The sequence below is a fragment of the Theobroma cacao genome, chromosome 4 (assembly GCF_000208745.1).
Source record: "Theobroma cacao cultivar B97-61/B2 chromosome 4, Criollo_cocoa_genome_V2, whole genome shotgun sequence".
Classification (NCBI taxonomy): domain Eukaryota; kingdom Viridiplantae; phylum Streptophyta; class Magnoliopsida; order Malvales; family Malvaceae; genus Theobroma; species Theobroma cacao.
In genome coordinates, this window is record NC_030853.1 from 13,207,203 (window position 1) to 13,229,607 (window position 22,405).

At 31.5% G+C, this 22,405-nt stretch overlaps 1 protein-coding gene across 1 annotated transcript; it reads left to right on the forward strand.

Annotated features, from left to right (window-relative positions):
* On the forward strand, window positions 1,535–4,252 carry LOC18601462 (probable WRKY transcription factor 72). Its single transcript, XM_018119265.1, has 5 exons — window positions 1,535–1,662; window positions 1,923–2,006; window positions 2,328–2,849; window positions 2,967–3,080; window positions 3,206–4,252. The coding sequence occupies exons 1-5, from the start codon at window positions 1,555–1,557 to the stop codon at window positions 4,088–4,090; spliced, it is 1,713 nt and encodes a 570-aa protein (XP_017974754.1). The 5' UTR covers window positions 1,535–1,554; the 3' UTR covers window positions 4,091–4,252.

Consider the following 22,405-nt stretch of genomic DNA (forward strand, 5'->3'; position numbering starts at 1 on the left):
CTGCTCCTGACTCGAGTTAACTTAGGACATGATTTTTAGGTCTCGGTCACCTGACTTGAAAATATTATTATACTGACAAATAATATATTTAAAAATAAGTGATGAAAATTTACCATTTGCATTAACAAGATATTTTATGAAATATTCCAATTATGTTATTTTTTGTCCAAAAAATCAACAAAATTGTAAGTACAATTGCAAAATTTATCATTTACATTAACAAAATATATTTCATAAATATTTCAGTTCTATTATTTTTTTATCTAAAAATCAACGAAATTTAAAGTACAATGACAAAATTAAATATTGAGTGATCAATAGTACTATAATGAAAAGTTTGACCTTAATCCCTCATATTAATGTAAAATATTTTTAAATATTTTAATAATAAACTTAACTTAAATGAGTGAATTGCGTTAAATTAAGTTTGAGTCAAACTTAAATTTTTAAGTTATATAGTGAGTATAGATTAACCTGACTTGATCCATGAACACTTTTACAAAATAACTATATATATATATATATTAAGAATTTTTTTTTTTTTGCTTTGATATACAGGATCAAAAAGTTTCGGAAGATTAGAGGGTTAGGACGTTGATTTTTAACCATGTTAAGAAAGGATAACAAATGTGACGTAAAATTAACATTGAGTAATCATTGGGGGTCAGTTACCTTCATAATTTTTTTTATCCATTATGCTTACAATTCATGATTGGGTTCGATTTTTATGGGTTATGATGGATATTAATTATGAGACAGTAGTGAACAAAAATGTGAATATTATTAGTGTACAAGAATTTTTGTTCACTCTACTTTACGGTGAATTAATTATATGGGGTCAAGTTATAGTTAGAGAGTAGTGAAAATCATGTCCTGGCATGCACCAAGTTAATTAATAGCCAACTGTAATGACTAAAACTGGATCAACTTGCTACATATAACTGGTTAGTTTATTAGGGAAGAAAAATAAAAAACAAAACCGAAAAGCAAAAAGGTCAAATGGCATATGCAGCAGAGTCTCACTCCGTGTGAAGCAAGCGTATTGACCGGAAACTTGACAATGAAACAAAGGCCATAGCACCCGTTGAAACTGATCCCCCCCTCCTCCCATGAAAGCTCACCGGCCAAAAACCAGGCCAGCTTAAGAGAAACTTTGACTGTTAGCCCATGTGACGTCCTCTTAATCGTAGTCTAAACGAAGCTTCAAAGATATTTATACAATAATGGGGTACTTGCCGCAATTTTAGCTCTCTCTCTTCTTTTCAAAATCATCTCTATGTCTTAACTGTTAAACGTTGAAGTTGAATTCTTCTAAAATAGTTTACTCTCTATTATTTTTAATTTCCTCTTTAAAGATAATAAAATACTCATGGAAGTGTGGCTGGGGTGTTGACATTTTGTGCTTTCCTGTGTAAAAGTTGATAGATGACCACTAGGATTAATTTGAATTTTGTTCAAATCAACTCTTTGGTTGTATTATAAGAAGGGGAAGGCTTTCATATAGAAAATATATGGTGGGTTAAGAAGACTGAAAGGAAATTCTCCTAAAAATTAATGGAGGTCTTGTTGCTGAAAATGCCAAGGGCAGATGCTGCTGTCAAACAAGAAAAGACTGCTCAATCTGTTGTCTGTGAAGAAGCCTGCAGTCCAGAAGCTAGGAAGGTACGTATAGATATTCATTGAGTACCCTTTAAGAATTGGTGATTTGTTCTTATTTTCATAAAACATTTGTAAAGATCAGTTATCTATTGGTGTCGATTTCTCCCACAGCGTTGATAATGACCAATCAATGCAATATCTCAAGAGACTAGCAATTTTAATGCACAAAAAATGTTAACAATAACAAAATTGGATGTCAGGGTCTTTTGCTTCCTGAAAGTGTTATAGAATTTGCTAATGGATTCTTCTTCTTTGTGTTTTAGACTGATATGGGAAGAAAACTTCCCAAAAATAGTGAGCTGAATTCGTCATCACCCAGCCATGAGGGCTTGGTGGATGTCAAAGAGGTAGATAACCTATACCTGTTTCTTACTTCTTACGTTAAATGTTAATTCTTGACCTCTTATCTTTACAATTTTAGATACATAACGCACATAGCTGACCTCTCTCTCTCCTAATACCATTTCACAGAATTTAACTTTTACATCTAAAAGTCAACATTAAAAATGTTTCTGGGTAGTTGCAGTCAATTACTATCATGTAGAAAATTAGATGAAGCTTTGGTTTGAATGTGTAATGCATGAATCTTTAATTTCTATATGAGAATTATGAATATCAAATCAAAGAATCTGCTGGTTAATTAATGCAAATATTAATATATTAATCAGGAGGATGAACTTCAGTCCGCAAAATCTGAGATGGGTGAGGTGAAGGAAGAAAATGAAAGATTAAAGATGATGTTAGAGCAGATCCAGGAGAATTACAAGTCCCTTCAATTGCGCTTCTTTGAAATCCTTCAGCAAGGAGCTATCAAGAAATCTACAGACTCAGATCCTTCTCATGATGATGAAGCTCCAGAACCTGAACTAGTTTCTCTTTCACTTGGAAGAAGTCCAACTAATTCCAAAAAAGATGAGAAAACAGGCAGCTCTGGCAAAACTAAAGAAGATCAAGAGATCAAGGCCGGTTTAACTCTGGGGTTAGACTCTAAATTTCAACTGTCTACAGAGATTGTGTCAAATCCAGGCCCTGAAAATAGTTCAGAAGAACCAAAGGAAGATGACGCAGGTGAAACATGGCCGCCAAGCAAGATTCAAAAGACTACAAGAAATGGAGATGAAGAGGTTGCACAACAAGGCCATGTGAAGAGAGCTAGGGTTTCCGTGAGAGCTAGATGTGATGCACCCACGGTTAGTATTGCATCTTCCAAAGCTGTCCAGCTTAATTTGCTTATGGAAAATTTTAATTCGATGATTTCGACAATGTAGTGTAGAAATAGAAACTTAAGTATTCATTTTTTCTTACAGATGAATGATGGATGCCAATGGAGGAAATATGGACAGAAAATTTCGAAAGGAAATCCATGCCCGAGAGCTTACTATCGTTGCACTGTTGCACCAGGGTGTCCAGTAAGAAAACAGGTAGATTCTTGTTTAGTTGCAAAAGTAATAACTCTTCTGAGTCTTTGCCCTTTTGGATATTCTCTAGATTCTTTCTGTGGCAACATGTTATCTCAATTTTTTTGTCCTTTCAAACTTGGTGATAGGTGCAAAGATGTGCTGAGGACATGTCCATCTTAATCACAACTTATGAAGGGAACCACAACCATCCACTTCCAGTTTTAGCCACGGCCATGGCTTCCACCACCTCTGCAGCTGCTTCCATGCTTTTGTCCGGCTCTTCAACATCTCAGCCAGGCCTCATTTCCACAGCCACAAGTACTCTTACTGCTGAGCTCAATGGATTAAACTTCAACCTCCATGATAATTCGAGAACAAGACAGTTCTACCTACCAAACTCTACCTCACCATCGTTCCCAACAGTTACTCTAGACCTTACCGCCTCTCCATCCTCTTCTTCTAGTTATTTCAGTAGGTTCTCTACGGACATCCCTACAACAGCAAGGTTTCCTTCAGCAAGTCTCAACTTTTCATCCTCAGAATCCAATATTTTACCTACAGTTTGGGGCAATGGCTACCCTGCTTATGGTGCAGTACCTTATAATCAATCCCACACTGAGAACTTAAACCTTGGAAAAGAGTCCCAAGAACAGTTTTACCAAACTTTCTTGGAAAAGAATCACCAAACTGCAGCTTCTCAACATTCATTGACAGAAACCTTAACCAAGGCAATCACATCGGACCCAAGTTTCCGATCAGTAATAGCTGCTGCCATTTCATCAACGGTTAGTAGCAGTGCAAAATCTGCAGGCCAAACTGATCAAACAGCTGAGCGTTTTGGTCAGAATTTGATGCAGGTCATTTCTCAGAATTTATTGACACAGAATGGGAAGGGATGTGCAACAAGCCACTTTACTGCATTGACATCTTCAAGTTCGCAAACAGGAAGTTCTCTTCAGTCCTCATTGCCTATATCTATTTTCAACAGTGCCTCTACGCCGGCTTCTGATAATAAAGAACACAACAATTAATTGATGGGATAAATCATTTTGGCACTTTGAGATGTTATACATAGTGTTTTTACAATAAGAATGAAGAATATTCTTAAGTGTTTAAATCTTTTACTCTTGTTTTGAGGTTTATATACATACTTTTTGTAAAAGGAAGTTGATATATATACCCGTGAGACAGTAAATGTTAGAGCATATATATTACAACAATCATCTGTTAAATGATATCCATTAATGTGCTAGGATTTGACTTCATGCTCAAACATGAAAATAATCAAAAAATTAAAAATATAACGCAATAGAAAAATAAACTAGCATTTAATAAAAAAAAACAGTCGAATCCTACATGATTAATATTTGTGTTTTTCATTTAATTTTCAAATTAATTATAAACATTCATAAGTTTAAGAATTACATACCATACTCTAGATATGATAATCAAGAGCTAATTAAATCCAAAAACACTTGTCATGAAGCAATTATCCTGAAAAGAGAATAAGATAGTTTAAAATCCTATAGTCGAAATTTTTGTTTCTTCATCTTTAGAATTTGTCAAATCTTCAGTCAACTTAGTGTTTGGTTTCTAACAGTAATCCATACAATGACTGAATAAGACCTTATCAAAGGTAAGATTTTACTTTTGTTAGCAAGTTTTATTTCTAAAACAAAAAAATCAAAAGTTCTTGCCGAATCTTATTTATGTCAAACAAAACAAACTATTTTTCTTATTTTTTATAAAATGGCTAAGAAGTACTTGAAGGCTTAGAGTTTTAGTTGTCTAACATAACATATTTATATAGCTAAACTAAGTTGTAACCATAGATACAGTAGTTGTATTTTTATTCAATTAAGTCATAGTGAACTTAATTAATTTTCTCACTTATTTTGATATGTTTCAATTAAGTCCAACTTAATTAATTATCCTTATTTAATCCCAATCATATCACTTAATGTGTGTGACCCATTAGGCTTCTAACATGTTAGCAATAAATATAAATCCTAATCAAATATCAATTTAACAATTAATTTATATTTAAATCATTAGCGACATCTAGCAATACATCATGGCAATTCAAATGTTAGAGAGTTAATTAAAAAATTTGACAAAGGCCTTTAGTGATAAGCCTCTTAGTGCAATATGATCCGTTCACCAAATATTCTAAATATGTCATAAAGCATGGCTTAGTGTCTATTTATGACATTCCATATTAGTTCTCATAATTCATGACTAATTTTATGAATTTAGGAAACTAACTTTCCTCAAATTCATCATGCTTTGGTCAAAGACTTTATACAAGTTAATCAATAATTGAGAACAAGTGAGATACATCCCCTCATATCATTTGAGATGATGAATCCTCTCTTAACCACTCATTCACCTTTGCATGCTTCATGGCATACCTGAAAACACCCTATTTAGGCATTTGGTCACCTCTAGACCCGTAAGGATGAAATCAAAGTATGTCATTCCTCATACAAAATGACCTAGTGTCTCAAGTTCAAGGACTAGTTGTACGACTATCACATGAGAACATATTCCATAAACACTTAAGTGAAATACCAAATGGAGTTCTTCCAGCAAATCATATTCAATGAACTTGTTCTTTAACAAGCACTTACATGTTATCCTCAAGTATCTCATATACTTCAATCTATGAGATCGATTACTTGCTTTTCAAGTAAGGAAGCTTAACATGTACTCGTCTTTGCGCATTGCCAATACCCTGTCTTGATAATACAATGACTAGGAACAATGTTAAGAACATGGCTTTGATGCATAGCGATATCATAATTGTAACAACTTTAGAATTCTCTTGCAAAGCCTTTATGTTCGAGGCTTTATCTGATTAGTACTTAATAACTCTTTATTATTGCATTAACATGAAAGAAAACCTCTATCACATATAGTTATGCGATTAAGTATGCATTAAATGACAATATATATATTTCTTAACTAATCCAATTGGCTCAAGGGCATATATACCAACAATCCCCCACTTGCAGTTGAGTCAATTGTTAACGTATCCAATACCAAACTCTTTCGTTTAGTAACTATGCCTCTACTAAGTAAACTCAAGTTGTAATATTTGGGAATATGTTAATTTATATATTTGAAAATCTCTATTGTCATAATCAAAATACTAATTTAGATCACAATGAGACTTTGATTCCATTATTATGGCTATTGTTGTTACCTTAACAACTCTAAATGATTTATTAGTTCATTAAACCAATTATCTAAATATCTCTTCTTTTGTAGTCTAAATAAAAGGTTTGTATCCAATTATAGATATAATCATACAGTTATCTCTTGTTTTGGAACCATTCCAATGCAGCTGCTCAATCATGGCTTTATGTCACTTTTAACATTTTGGATTCTCTCTATATCAAACTCCTTTAACATGTCATCCTAAATTCTTTTATTAAGTCCTTTTATAGGCTCTAACTCTTTAGTCCTATTATATTTTCTTAGACTAGCAAATATGCCTTATACACTTTTAATGAGTAACTTATCTTACTCCCACTAACCTTATGATTTGCACAAAATATGTTTATCTTATTAAATGTATTCAACTACTTTGAATTTATTTTATTGAATAGAGATTATTATCCAATCATCCATGTTGGATCATTTAGTAGACTTGACTTATATGAGTAGTGCATCAATATGCATCCCACTAATGGTCCATTAAATCAATTTTTGTGCATATATCTTATTTATTAGATTTTATAATTTCATGACCTTTGACCTTTAAAGTTTCATTAGCTCCCACTATTTCTATCATGTACAAAACTCTTACCAAGTAAACTTATTTACTTTCTCTTAGGGCATTAAATCCATAACTTTTATGTATACTTACATATCATAAGTCATTCATCATTGGTTATGGGATGAAATCCTTTCAAAGGTTAGTTCATGTGATTAACTGGGTTTGGAATGCATTGAGATTCATCTTTTATGAATCCAATATGTTAATTAATTGTTATTTAGTTCTAAGCAATCTTAATTTAGATATTTTATCTCAATAAGATTGTTCTTTAACTAAATGTGTTTATAATCCTATTATGAATTCAATGAGTTAGGACTTAATTTTATCTAAGTCATCTTATTAATTTCCTTTTTAATTCATAATTAAAAGAAAAATAATCTCACAATAATCTTATCATTATGACTTAGCATTAATTATTATATATGCAAGGTTATACTTAAGGATAAATAATTTAAAACAATTCCAAAACAAAATGAGATGTAATATAAATATATAAATATATGTAAGCTAAGCACCTTATGCTAGAAAAATATAAATCTATGTTTCCTAAACATAAAATAAAATATTCAGCCATAGGCCCAAAATCAAAACATTTCATCTTGGCAATCATGCCATGAAAATGTTCAATGTTTTAAAATTATTTATTGTTCCACAATCTAATCTAGGCTAACAAGCTTGATCACCATTAACTAAGGTTGTCCCCTTCATGATCCTATTCTTCACTGCTCCTTGTTATTAGTTCCTTCAATATGTCATACATATTAAAACCATTAATAAAGAGTAAGGTATCATACACCAAGTAGTGAAAATAAATCATCATGTGATTAATACCTAAGTGGAAGCGTCTTTTCGTTTCTTTTCTTTAATGGATTCAAGAAAATCCTTGCAATTGTGCCTCTAATGCCCTAGTTTGCCGTAGAAATGGCATTTGTCATTATCATTATCCTTATTCACTTTCTTGTAGGCTTCATACCTTTCAAAGTTGATGCCTTTTCACTTTTGTCTTTCTTAAAAAAATTTTATTAGAAGAGATAAGATGAACTGAAGGCTTCTCCTTCACAATGGCGTTCTTATCATGCGTGAGCATATTTAGTAAACCTGATAAGGTTACCTCAATCTTGTTCATGTTGAAATTCAACACAAACTATGAATAGCTCTCTGGTAGCGAAAGGAGTACAAGGTCTATGCTCAAATCATGATCCAAAACCCAATCTAACTGCTCAAGTCGAGTGATATATCTTATCATTTTAAGCACATGAGATCTTGTTGGGCTTTCCTCAGACATGTTACATCAGAACAATTCCTTTGAAATGTCAAATCTCTCTATGCGACTTTCTTTATCGAACATTTTTCTAAGGTTTACGATAATATTTAGGGCATTCATAGCATCATGTTGCTTTTGAAGATTTGGAGCCATACTAGCCAACATCACACATGTGGCTTGATTGAGATCATTCATATAAACTCTATAGGCTTCATTTTCCTCATTTGTAGCATCATCGCTAGGTTCCTCAAGAACAGGACCACCTAAGACATAAACCTTTTTCTCTTATTTCAAGACAATCTTAATATCAAGAAACCAGTCAATGAAATTTGGGTATGTCAACTTGTTCGCATTATGCACGCTTCTAAGTGACAAACTATTCGCCATAATCGATTTATATCCTATATAAATCAACATATATAAAGCTTAGTCATTAACACAAATTATGTAATCATAAAGACAAGGTTTTAGAATCTTATATGATTATTCTTAATATTTTATCAAAATAATAGCCCTCCTCTACTATTTCGAGAAATTTAGCTTTTAAACTTCTTATTGAGCTAGGACTCCTTTCATCCCACCATGACCTTAAGTGACTCAACAATCCAAAATGAAACTAATTAGGTAGGTAACTTAGTTAACCAATTGTATCTTATGCAACTCCTACATCAGTAAGGTGACAACTCCTTGTCTGAATGTATCATATACATTTTCCCTAACTATACCTCTAATACTATGTGGTCATGTGTGACAAATCTGAACAACATTGTACTAGTTGGGTAAGACCCATCAATAACTTAAACATACTTGTGCAAAAGTTTGGCCTTGAGTGACTCAACAAGCCTTTAATTAAGAAAACAACTTGGTTATCTTGTTATATGGTGGAAGGTAACTTTTTCACTCAATATGTTAATGAAGGATTTTATTTATTAATTCATTAATTAAGGTTTCATTGATTTGATGTTGTTTATATGCATGGCGTTGATCACATTTCACATATATCATATATATATATATATATATTGAAAAATAAATCTATCACATGCCAACTGCTAGAATGATTATGGACTTTACTAATTCTAATTTCCTTGAGTCATTAAGGAAATTAGTTGGTCAAATTCTTAGGAGATTTTACAAACATCATCTTTAAGCTTTGCTTGCAATCTCCTTACATCTCCATGGTGCCTTCAGATCTCCATCTTCGTGTTAAAAAGATTTTCTTATTAAACCTTAGTTTTACACTTTGATGTAACTAATTATATTCTATAACTAAGAAACCTCAATTTACATTTGAGAGAAAGTGAGAAAAGAATTTTACAACCCTAGAGAAAATGAGAATAAGGCAGGGTGCTAGACCCTATTTCAAAATAAATAACATAGAAATAAATTTAACTATCCATGACTTAATCTTCTAAGGTCTAAGTCCATAATCATCCTCATTCTTTATAATCACAATCAAAAGTATAGAAATAAATGCAAGCTCAATATCACTTAGAGATCTTGTGTATTATTTGAGAAACGAATCAATTAACTTGCTTAAAGCGTTTGGCTCAAATTATTTTGTATTGTTTTATTTTAATTTAGTGTTTAAGAAATTTTCATTTTCAAAACACTTAAAGTAAACATTTTACTCCTTTTGCTTAAATAAAAATTCATTGAAATAAAACTTTTCATTTTAAGACTTTCCGTTTTAATTTTTTCCACAATTAAAACTCCTTTTAATTTTGGAAACCTCTTTATTTTGGTAAACTTCCTAAAATATATCTAAGACAACATTTTAATTTCTAACATTTAGAACATGGATTAGTTTCCAAAATTGTATTTTGTTCAAGTTATCTAAATGGTGATTTAACAAATTTTGGAAACTTCTAGCCAAACCAAAATTTTAAGGAAAGTTCAATGCTATCACATAACTTTAGGAATTTCCTTTAAAGTAGGAAACTATTTCCTATGAATTTTCCAAATTAAAATGCTATCCTTAATTTTAAGAATTTCTTTTAAAGTAGGAAACAATTTCCTATTCTTTATGAATCACCTAAAATTAATATATATGGCATTTAAATGCTCTTAAAACTCCATAAATCATGAATCAAACTCATGAAAAAAGCTATTGTAAATTTTCAGAAAATTTGTTTAACAATTAAACACAAAATTCATGAAGAATTAAGCCACCAAAATCGATCATAGCTGCCTAAAATTTTCTACATTGAATTTTTGTTGTTTTGGAACTTGAAAACATGATTTTTATAAAACTTTTTTGAACTAAATCAAGTCTACTCGAAATATGCAATAATTTACTTTGATAAAACTAATTTTTAGCAATTAAAAACTGCTCATAATGCTTGCCTAATGTTAGCAAAAATAATTGGCACATTAATCTCCAAAATACCTTAAAACTATTTAGTTTTTAGCTTGGCTTTGCAAGCCTTTTAATCCAATCATTCATTCTTCACTTAATCATGATCTAAAACCTTTTAAAATATGTTTTAGTGGATTAGACACATGCTGTTCCTATTTAAATTAAAACAGAAAATCAAATTTTAAAAAAACCTTTCAAACCGATAAATACCAAATCTATACACAAATCAATAATATTGATTATCACCAAGAATCAAGAATGCAAATTACATGAAAAACATCAAAGAAAGGCTCTAATACCACTACTGGGATTTGACCCCATTCTTAAACGTGAAAATAATCAAGAAATTAAAAATATAACACAATGAAAAAATAAACTAGTATTTAATTAGAGAAATAGCCAAATTCTACAAGATCAATGTTTGTATCTTTCATATAATTTTCAAATTAATTATGAATATTCATAAGTTTAAGAGTTACATTCCTTACTCTAGATATCGTAATCAAGAGCCAATTAAATACAAAAACACTTGTGATGAAGCAATTAACTCGAAAATAGAATAAGATAGTCTGAAACTCTACAAGCAAAATCTTTGCTTTTTCACCTTTAAGATTTGTCAAATTTTCAGCCACCCAAATATTTTACCTCTAACAGTAATCCACATAATGACTGAATAAGACCTTCTTAATGGTATGATTTTACTTATGCTAGCAAGTTCTATTTTTAAAACAAAAAGACTAAAAGTTCTTGCCGAATCTTGTTTCTATCAGACAAAAAAAACTATTTTTCTTTTTTATTTTTATGAAATGGCTTAGAAGTGGCTGAAAGCTTTGAGTTTTAGTTGGCTAATACAACATATTTATATAGCCAAACTAAGTTGTAACCATATACACAACTGTTATATATTTATTCAATTAAGTCCTTGTGAACATAATTAATTTTTTTACTTTATTTTGGTATGTTTCAATTAAGTCCAATATAATTGATTATCCGTATTTAATCCCAATCATGTCACTTAATGTTTGTGACCCATTAGGCCTATAACATATTGACAATAAGTACAAATCCTAATCCAATATCAATTTGATAATTAATTTATATTTATAAATCATGAGCAGCATCTAGCAATACATCATAACCATCCAAATGTTAAAGAGTCAATTAAAAAATTTGACAAACCCTTTCAGTGATAAACCTCTCAATGTAATATGGTTCTTTAATCAAATATCTAAGATATATCACAAATAATGGCTTAGTGTCTACTTATGACATTCCATATTAATTCTCATAATTTATGACTAATTTTATGAATTTAGAAAACTAACTTTCCTCAAATTCATCATGCTTTAGCCAAAGACTTTATATAAGTTAATCAAGAATTGAGAGCAAGTGAGATACATCCCTTTATATCACTTGGGGTGATGAATCCTCTCTTAACCACTCATTCACATTCGCATGCTTCATGGCATACCTAAAAACACCCTATTTAGGCATCTGGTTGCTTCTAGACCCATAGAGGTGAAATCAATGTATGTCATTCCCTATAGAAGATGACCTAGTGTCTCAAGTCTAAGGACTAGTTGTACAACTATCACATGAAAGCATATTCCTTAGACACTTGAGTGAAATACCAAATGGAGTTCTTATAGCAGGTCATGTTTCTTTAACAAGCACCTACATGTTATCCTTAAATATCCTATATACTACAATCTATGAGATTGATTGCTTCATTCCCAAGTAAAGAGGCTTAACATTTACCAGTCTTTACGCATTGTTAATGCCCTGTCTTGACAATACAATGATAATAAATAATTTTAGGAATATGGCTTTGATGCATAGTGATCTCATAATTGCAACAACTTTACAATTCTCTTGCAAGGTGTTGTTCAATTTTCTACTCACGCAAGTGCACGTATTGTAAAGATAATATAAAGATGAGTAGAGTGTCGATCTCATAAAGAATTGAATTAATCTTTACTGTTAACTACTAAAATTAACACACCTTAATTTTATCTAAACAATTAAAATTAAAAAGAAAGATTTTAAACTAATAAACTAATAACTAAAACTAAAGCTAATATAAAATCTATTAGCAAATTTACTTTATTAACTTCTAGTGATTATCAGATCTAAGATTATAATATCCCTCAATACTTTATTTGAATACTGTCTCTCTTTCTTAACTTAGTTTAATGGATTAAATTGCTAACCTAGAGTCCTAAATTATTTACAAGTCTTTGTTGAGTTTTTTATAAAAATACCTCTCCCAATTAATTTAATATATGTCTATGCAAATTATATTGAAGAAAGATTCATTAAGTTTGTGCCCTAATTTTGGCTATGTATGGCAGCTGGCTAAGCCGCATATTCTATTTTAGCTTTAGCGGGAGTGCTTGAAAGTGATTGTCTTCACTTAGTCCAAAGAGAGGGCGTCTTTCGTCACTCGCCATTGCTCTTATCTCGAAGATCTTCATTACTAGCTCTTATAGGTGTATGTCTACCCTATATGCAAATCAAACCATCTAATCAACTAAGTGTATTTGATTATACACTATTTTATTCAAGGTCTACCTAAATCTCCTTTGTCAAGGTTTAACCTAGGTTTCCAATTCAATCTAATTGGTGGCCAGTCAACTAGAAGCATTAAGAGCAGAATAAAATAAACAACTTAAATCCATCAAACATAATCAAAAAAGAGATAAATAATTCGGAGTATATATTGAGTTCAATCATAATTTTAGATTAACAATTTAGTTCCTTATCAAGTCACACATCATTGAATAAAATTTAAACATTAAAACCAAGAGAATAAAAGAATAACAAAAAGATAGAAAAACCAAGGATTGTATTCTTGATCTCTAAATCTCCTTGAATCCTTCAAATTCCTTCAATGACTATGTACTCTCAGATGTCAATATGGTATTTTTTTTTGTTCTCTTTTTAAGTCTTCCGAAAGGTTATTTTTATGGGCTTCGAAGTGAGCCAAGTTGGGTGAAGAAAGAAGTCAATTTCAGCTAGGATTTCCTCATCAGACTATGTAAGTCGCAGCCTTGTCCAATTAATTAATAGAAATCATAATTGCTCTAGGACTATTGTAGTGCGTAACTTTGACAAGATTTTTGACCATCCTACAAGTTGAACTGGGCAAAGTGGTAAACATGAAAGTTGTAGATTTTTCTCTTATCTTTCCAATCTCGAAGAATCCTTGATTTGGAGCTCTGTAGATAAAGTTATGGCCAAAACACCGAAACATGTGCAGTGAAATTTTGAACCTCGAAATTGCTCTTCTTCTTTTATTAAAATTCTTCTTTCATCAAACACCTACAAAAGTACAAATAAATCAATAACAATCTATCTTAACCACATTAACACCAAATTAAGTATAAAATTAACTAAGATTAGATTCACTCATCTAAAATAACTAATTTAAAATAATTAAATAAAACTTACTAATTTCTATACATTACAACAAGAACTAAACTAAATTATTATCAAAATTAAGCCCAAATAACTCTATATCATAAAGTTATCACAAGGTTTTTATGTTCCATGGGCTTCATCCAATTAGTACTTAATAACTCATTATTATTGCACTAACATGAAAGAAAACCTCTATCATATATAGTTATGTGATTAAGTATGCATTAAATGACAATATATATTCCTTGACCAATCCAATTGGCTCAAGGGTATATACCAACATAATGGTTCTTGATTGTGATATTTACTCTAATTAGTACCTAAATATTTTCCTTAAGGCCAAATAAACACAACAACATTGTTCATAAAGTCATGTAAATTTTCTATCAAACTTGAAGAAAGGTTAAAGTGTAGTGCCAAGATCAACAAGAAGCAGTTCTAGTGTTTCCAAAATTACTATACAAATAAATAGATTCCAAATGCAATCCAATTTTTTGTAGCACATTTTCTATGAGTGATTTTTTGTCAGTTTATAATTAGAGGAACTAAATTGTTTTGTTTGACTTGGTTGCTAGCTTAATTCCTCTTCCCTTTACTTTCTAAGAATGAAATGTCATAAAGAAGTTCTTTTTAATGCCAAAATTCATTAACTCAGAAATTTATGGAGAGACTTTTAAAACCATTTCATGTGGCATTCCAACACAAAAAGATTAGTTCATACTCTATATAAAACAAAACTTAAGTAGGTTCTCATTTCCCTTTCCACCTAAAACTTCTATTCTAATAATGCAATCACCTTTTTTTCCTTGTTACTCTATCCCAAACACGTACATACATCCAAAAAGTTTTATTTATTCACATTTAACATTCCCTTTCCATCTTGTAAATGTATATTTCATTTCACATCAGTGTAATAGTTAGTATATAAGTAAAGCCACTAATCTGGTCTACTTTTAGCTAGATTTTGGTTTATTGATGATGCATATTTATTTATGTGGCAATATTGATAATAACTATAAAATAAAATGAAAGGGAATTGGAGGGAAATCTATTATCCCTCCAAATTCTTTAAAAATATTCTACTAACTTTCCAAGTTAAGAAAAATAGATGAAAAATTGATGTAAAACTTTTTGCTTATATTATACTTTCTCCTATTTATGATGGACAGGTTTGGTGTAAAATGGCAAAATGGATTTTAGAGTGTATCTCTATTGTAAGGGTGGAATTGTTAATTAATGACTCCACAACTTCAGAAGTCCTTACCAAGTGCAATCTTTGACAAGATGATTTTTTCTTGCCTTTTCTTTTTATTATGGTTTTCAAAATTTATCTTCTTCTTGCAAGAGTCAAAAGTTACAGATGTTCAGTAGTATCTTTCTATTTGAATCCTTTATTAAAAATCTCTCACTTACAATTCATGGATGACACAACAATCTTTATGGAGGATGGACTTTAGCTTGTAGTGAACATTTGTCATCTCTTTTGATGCTTGGAATTTGCCTTGGGTTTGAAGATTAACTTCAGCAAATCTTTTGTTTTTTCGATTTACATTGATGCTCTTTAATGTAAGGTGGGAAGCCTTCCATTTATATATCTTGGCATCCCTTTAGAGGTTAACTTGAGAAGCTAAAAAACATGGGACCTAGTGGTTAACAAATTTTAAAGTAGACTCTTTTTGGCAACATAATATTTATTTTTGGCGAAAATGTCACCCTTATCAACTAAGTTTTCAACTCACTCCCTGATAACTCTATTTTATAGAGTTTTCATACATTCTTTTGAGCTTAAAAAAGACTAATGTCCTCTTATTTTTAATTAATGTAGGCTTTTTTTTTCACATTTGTCTTAGTATTTACTTTATGCATGCTTTAGTAGTTTAATTAAGTAATTTGAGTTTATTTTCATGTTATTAAGTTTTATTTGTACCTTCTATTGATTGTGCAATTAGGGTAGACATACGCCAGTTGCCACATATAGTCAATTTTTAAAATCTTAGATTAAAGAACTTAATTTAGTTGTTTCATATAGACATATAGTGATTCAATTAAGTTAGGCAATTGTATAATATCTCGATGGAGAATTACACATGCTTTAGGAATTTAGACTGGCATCAATTCCATTAAGATTAAGTAATTAAGCTATGAGACCTTGAACTTTATAGACTCGTAGCTAGAAGTAGACGTAATATCACTGACTAGGGGTAATTTTGTCATTTCCTTAGTGAACCCCTAGAAGTATGCTTTCAAACAATATTAAGGCCTAAGTAGGCCTAAGGCATAAATGAATGATGAAAATAGAAATAAAATGACAAAAAAAAAATAGAAATAATGATGATTTCCAAAGTAAGGGCAAAATGGTCATTTTTCATCTCGAGTCAAAATTTTAAGTTTTCATGAACTCGAGTATTTCTAGACTATTATGGACCTTATCCTAGTGTCAAAAGAGTAAAAAGATTGCACCAAGGATTAGAGGAGGACAAACCAACTTGTTAAGGGCATTTTTGTAATTTAAGAAGGGATTGGATAAGCTTTAGTTATAAATATCATTTGTTCCAGCAGCTTCTTCATTTCTCCAGCAACTTCTTCTTCTTCTTCCTCCCATCTCACGTTGCTTTCATCCTCCATGGAAGCTTGTTTTGAAACCTCCATAACTTCTCTCAAGCTAGCTCCAATTTTCATGCTTTTGTGCACCATTTCATAGAACCTTTTGTGCTCTTTCACTCTCTCACTTTGAAACCCTTGAAAAGTCTTACTTTCATACTTCCTCTCACTAGCTAGGTGTTTTAGAGAGAGAAAGAGGGAGCTTCTATAATAGCTTGAAGTTTTTTTGAAAAAATTTCAATTACAAAGCTACCAAGGTTCCAATGAAACCCCACACCTCCATTCGAAATCTTACTCGAAGTTAAAGCCCACTAAAGTATCAATAAAGACTGGTGAGTGAACTTGCATTTCAAAATTTCTTTGGAAAATGTAAATGTATTTGGACAAAACATTTGAGTGATTTTATCCAACCTTTTTTTAAAAATGTGTGCCGAGGAACAAGCTCTTGATAAAATGTTTTGATGTTGTGAAAATGTGAAATGTGTAAAAGGATGAATCCATGTGCTCCTATATTATGTTGGTATGTATTTGTATGAATATATGTTATGCATTAATGAATAATGTTGTGTGATAATGTTGAAGTGTGCGAGTAGGGAGTGCACACATGATGATGTTAGAGTGTACGAGTAGAGAGTGCACACATGATGATGTTGAAGTATGCGAGTAGGGAGTGCACACATGATGATGATATTGCATTGAGTTGAATGTGGCGGGATGGTATGCATGATGATGTATGTATATATATATATGTGTGTTATAGAAAGTTATGGAAATATTTGTGATTGTGTTGTATGTTGGCATTGTTAATTGCTCCCAAATTGCTTTTCATTCAACAAGAAAATGGCTTTTGATATAACAAGACCCCTTTTAACCAAATTGCTTTGTTTCTTGCTGCAATGAGATTTATTTTTGCTGCAGCGAGAAACTCTCGGGTTGAGGGGGGTCACACTGGCCTGGTTCTCGCTGCAACAAGAAACTCTTAGGTTTTGGTGTAGTGCTTTCACTTCGATAAAGATTTTGACCATATTCCATTCAGAACTGGGCAAAATGGTAAACATCAAAGTTGTAACCCAGCCTTTTAGCTTTCTAATGGTCTAAAAATAATGTCAATTAGACTTCTTTAGTGGGAGATATGCTTGAAAAACTGAAACATATGCAAACTGCAACTATTTCTCATTATAGCAAGAAACTTGCTGTCATGCTTGCTACCTTGCTTGATTTTGACATTTTTCACCCATTTAACTTCATGGATTGATCATGGGTTTTGCAACCCTATGAGGTTATTAATCAAAGTTTGAAATTAGGGGTTTTTAGTAAGAAATTAAATCAATTGCATTGTTTTTGAAACAAATGCATCATGATTTGGAAGTTCTCCTTATCGATTGCTTGTTCCCTTCTTATGTTCACTCACTGAGTTTATACTCACCTTTTTCAAATTCATGTTTTCAGATCAGAAGGAAGTTGGGAAGGTATCCACGTTCGTCCATCTTTTGGTAGGTATCAATGGCATTTAGTAGCTGCACCTTCACTATGGTCACTCCGCTGGAAGTCTAGAGTCCTTTTCGTGGAACATACGTACCCTGATGTAAATTATTAAGACATATATATCTTAAGCAATAGATGTTTATGTTGATTAATGTTGCCACTACTAGATGGCACGAATGACATTATTTTGAATCATATAAATGTGAATATATGGTTTCGATAGAAAAGTATTGAAATACTTGTTGATAAGAATTACGAAATACGGTTGTAAGAACGAATGATGAAATCGATGAATGGAGTCACATAGATAGGATTGCTGGGGCTTAGTGGGCTATGTCCATTGAGTCCATGCGCCGGTAATGGCCCGAGATTTGGGTCATGACATATGCAAACACCATTCCAAGTGAAATATTAAAGGATACCATAATTCTAGACTATTAAACTATCACCTTCACTTCAATTTGTTGTTCGCACTTTTTAGATTAAAATTATTTAATTAGATTACTTTTTAATCATTTCTCAAAACTTGGTGCTAGGATAAAATTAGTTTGTTTTAATTTTAGTAATTAACAACAATTAGTAAACCAATTCCTTGAAGGATCGACAAACTCAATTTATCATTGTATTACTTGTTGCGATAGTGTATACTTTTACATAGTCTTTGCTTGTATTTTGCAATTAATTTTGAGTATATTTCACATCACACAAGCAAAATACACAACACCCCCAATTTATTAGTTTTCACTTTCCAAGCAACAAAGGGCATATTAAAGAAGCTTGAGCATTTAAGAAGAATTTTTTTATGAGGAAGGGGAACTCAATGCTGTAAGATTGCAAAAGTTAAATAGAGGACAATGTGTAAGACAATATTTATGGGGAGGCTTGGGCATATCCCAGTTACTTCATAAAAATCTAACCTTTCTTGGAAAATGGTGGTGGCATTATGGGGTAGAGGAAAATGCCATTTGGAGGCCTTTTTTTTATGTGAAAAATATGGATAGGGCTCACTAAAATGGCTCCCATTAAATGAACATCCTCAAAAAATGTCTATAATTTAGTGCAATATTGTTAAGTTCCTTGAGCATGATGGTGTAAGCAAACTAATAGGCACGGAAGGGTACCAATGGTTGGTCAGAAAGAGTGTTTTTTTTTTTTGGCTCGATAAGTGACTTCCACGTATAACAAGCCTTTTAACATCCTTTATCAGGAACTACTTGGCAAACTTGTGGAGTAATAAAGAAGACAAGCTAGTTTGGAAACCTAAAAATAAAGGGTATTTTTCAATAAAACAATCTTCCTTAGCATTAGATACTCAGTTGGCTCCAAAACCTTCGCTAGCATTGTTTTGTTCCATATGGAAACTCTCACTCCTACCTAAGGTGCATCAATGGCAAGGGCAACAAAGAAGCAAGTTTCATAACCATCTAGACTTGGTAAGTTGATGGTGTTTTTTGCACACAATTTTCATGGATAATCTGAAAGTAAGCGTTTCATGGAAAAAAATTAAGGTAGTGTTTGATCAATTTTAGGTGGTAGTGGATGTATTCATTCCACAAGGAACTTGGCCAAAAGTAATAAATTTTACATTTGTTAGGTATAGAGAGAAGGAAAAGTTAATGGTAATCATGTATGGGAATGGTTTGTTATTTGATGGTCATCGTATCATGATTAAAATAGTTGATAAAAAAGAAGAAACAAGGGTTGTAGCTTGTGAGCATCCCATCATTTTGGCTAAGAGTTACAGTAATTTTAAGGAGGCGTTTATTTGTAATGGTGGTGGAAAATGTGCCTTGCAAAAGAAGGAGGAAAAGATTGAGGTGAATGAGAAGCTTGATAATAAGGAAGGAGTTTCAGTTTTCATTTCGAAGTCTAATATGAAATGGTTGAATAAAAGTGCAATTATGTATAACCTTAATTTTTATCTAAAGGTAATTTGGTAATTTGACCCAAAGGTATAATGGTCATATTCTTGGTGAGCTTTCATCATCTATTATACATGATTTTGTTTATTGACTATAGTCCCTACTATGTATTCTTTTATCCTTCGTGGCTTGCTATCTTAGTTGGTTGTCACTATTGGAAGCAAAAATTTTTCTTAGTTTGGAAAGGGGTAAAAATATGTGATTTTTGTATAATAATTTAATGAGAATAAAAAATGGAGGTAATGGTTCCTTTGATATTGAAATGACTTAGAATTATTTTTTTCTATTTTAAAAGTATGTTTTTTTATGATAAATGAGAGCTTAAAATTTAATTTCATTCAAACTTTTTCTATTTTATTCTTGCAACCAAAATTTAGATTTTGATTCTTTTGTAATTTGATTGTTTAGATATTTTTATTGAATCTAAATGAGGGGAGACGAGTTTTTTCTTATTTACATTAAATATCTTTAGTAAATGGGGAGTAAAAAGGAAAGAAATAAAAATGAAGACATTTACTTAAATGATATTAAATGTAAATAAGCTTACCAAGCCTATTCAAAGCACTATGCCTCAATTTTAAAGCCTAGAAATGCATCAGATGAATGAATTATCGAGACTAGAGGATAAAGTCTTAGACACCTTCAAACCTAAGACAAAAGTATCATTACTTCCACAAGAAGTTTCGAGACTTTGGTCGAAAAATTCCAAACAAAACCATTTTTATTTCAAAAGTAGCAAGATCGAGGGCTAAGGTATCGATACCTTAATGTCATACTTCAAAAAATAAAGGGTTAAACTTGTCTTTACATTTCCCGAATTATAAATATGTTACAAATTCCTAGACTTAACATTTTATTTCATTTACTCAACCTTTAGCCACCAGCCACCTTTCTCTCACTCTCTCAACTTTCACAACTTTTTTGCAAGCTTCAAATCCATTTTTCTTCAAGTCCAACATGATTCCAAACATCTAACCTTGATTCTTAATATTTTAAAGGTAAGAAAATGATTTTCCATCATTAAAGTTTATGGGTTTTCATCCCAAGGTTCTATTAAACCCTAGATTTTTTATTTTTTACCTTAAACATTAGATTTCAAGAGATTTCCAGCTTTAGAAGCTTACCAAGGTAAAGTTGACTCAAACCTTAACTAGTTGAAGTTGATATTTATCGCTAGGTTAGATTTAGTTATTGATTTTTGGATTAATGGTTAAGCAAAGAAGTTAGTGAAAGGATTATGGTTCATTTATGGAAGTTAAGCATAGAGAATAAGGAATTAACAATAGATTAATCTTGGATTAGTGCTATTGAAGAAGTTGGTATTGTTGGTGTCTCTATGTTCGAGTTCAAGAACCCATCCACCTCTACGTGGAAAATTTAAAGACAAAGACAAGCTCTAAAGAGATACAAATTTCTATTGGAAAAAGATGCTTTGCCAATTGACAAGGAGCCTACTACTTATGAGGAAGCAATATTTGATATTAATTTCGATAAGTTACTATAGTCCATGAAATCCAAGATGGATGGCATGCATGTCAACTAAGTATGGACTTTGGTTAATGCACCTTAAAGAGTAAAACCCATAAGGTGCAAGTGGGTTTTTAAGAGGAAGACTGACATGGTTGGTAATATACAAATGTACAAGGCTAGGTTTGTTGCTAAAGGTTACAATCAAGTTGAAGGAATCAATTATGAGGAAACCTTCTCGCCTATTACCATGACTAAAACCATTCGTATTTTGCTTGCTATTGCTATATATCATGTTTATGAAATATGGAAGATGGATGTAAAGACAACATTCCTTAACGAGAATTTGCAAGAGGAAGTGTATATGGCACAATTTCACATCCAAGGAGAGTCAGCATAAAGTATGTAAACTCCAAAAGTCCATTTATAGGCTAAAGTAAGCATCTAGGAGCTAGAACATCAAATTTGATGAAACTATTAAAGGATATGATTTCATCAAGAATCCTGATGATCGATGTGTTTACAAGAAGGTAAATGGACAAGCAGTTGTATTCTTAGTACTTTATATAGTAATAGGAAATGATATACTGATGCTATAGACTGTCAAGATCTGGCTGTCCAAACAATTATCCATGAAGGATTTGGGAGAATCAACTTATATTCTAAGAATAAAGATCTATAGAGATAGATCAAAGAGGTTGCTAGGATTGTCCCAATCCACTTACATAGAAAAGGTGTTAAAGAGGTTTAACATGACTGACTCCAAGAAGAAACATTTGCCCATGTCACATGGCATTCATCTTTTAAAGGATATGTGTTCGAAAACACGAAAAGAGAGGATAAGAATGGACAGATACCATATGCTTCATCTATTAGGTCTATCATGTATGCCATGTTATGTACTAGACCAAATGTGGCATATGCTTTAAGTGTCACGAGCAAATACCAATCGAAACTAGGTAAGAGTCACTAAATTGTTGTAAAAAATATCCTTAAGTACTTATGAAGAACTAAGGATCTTTTCTTGGTCTATGGAGAGGTTGAACT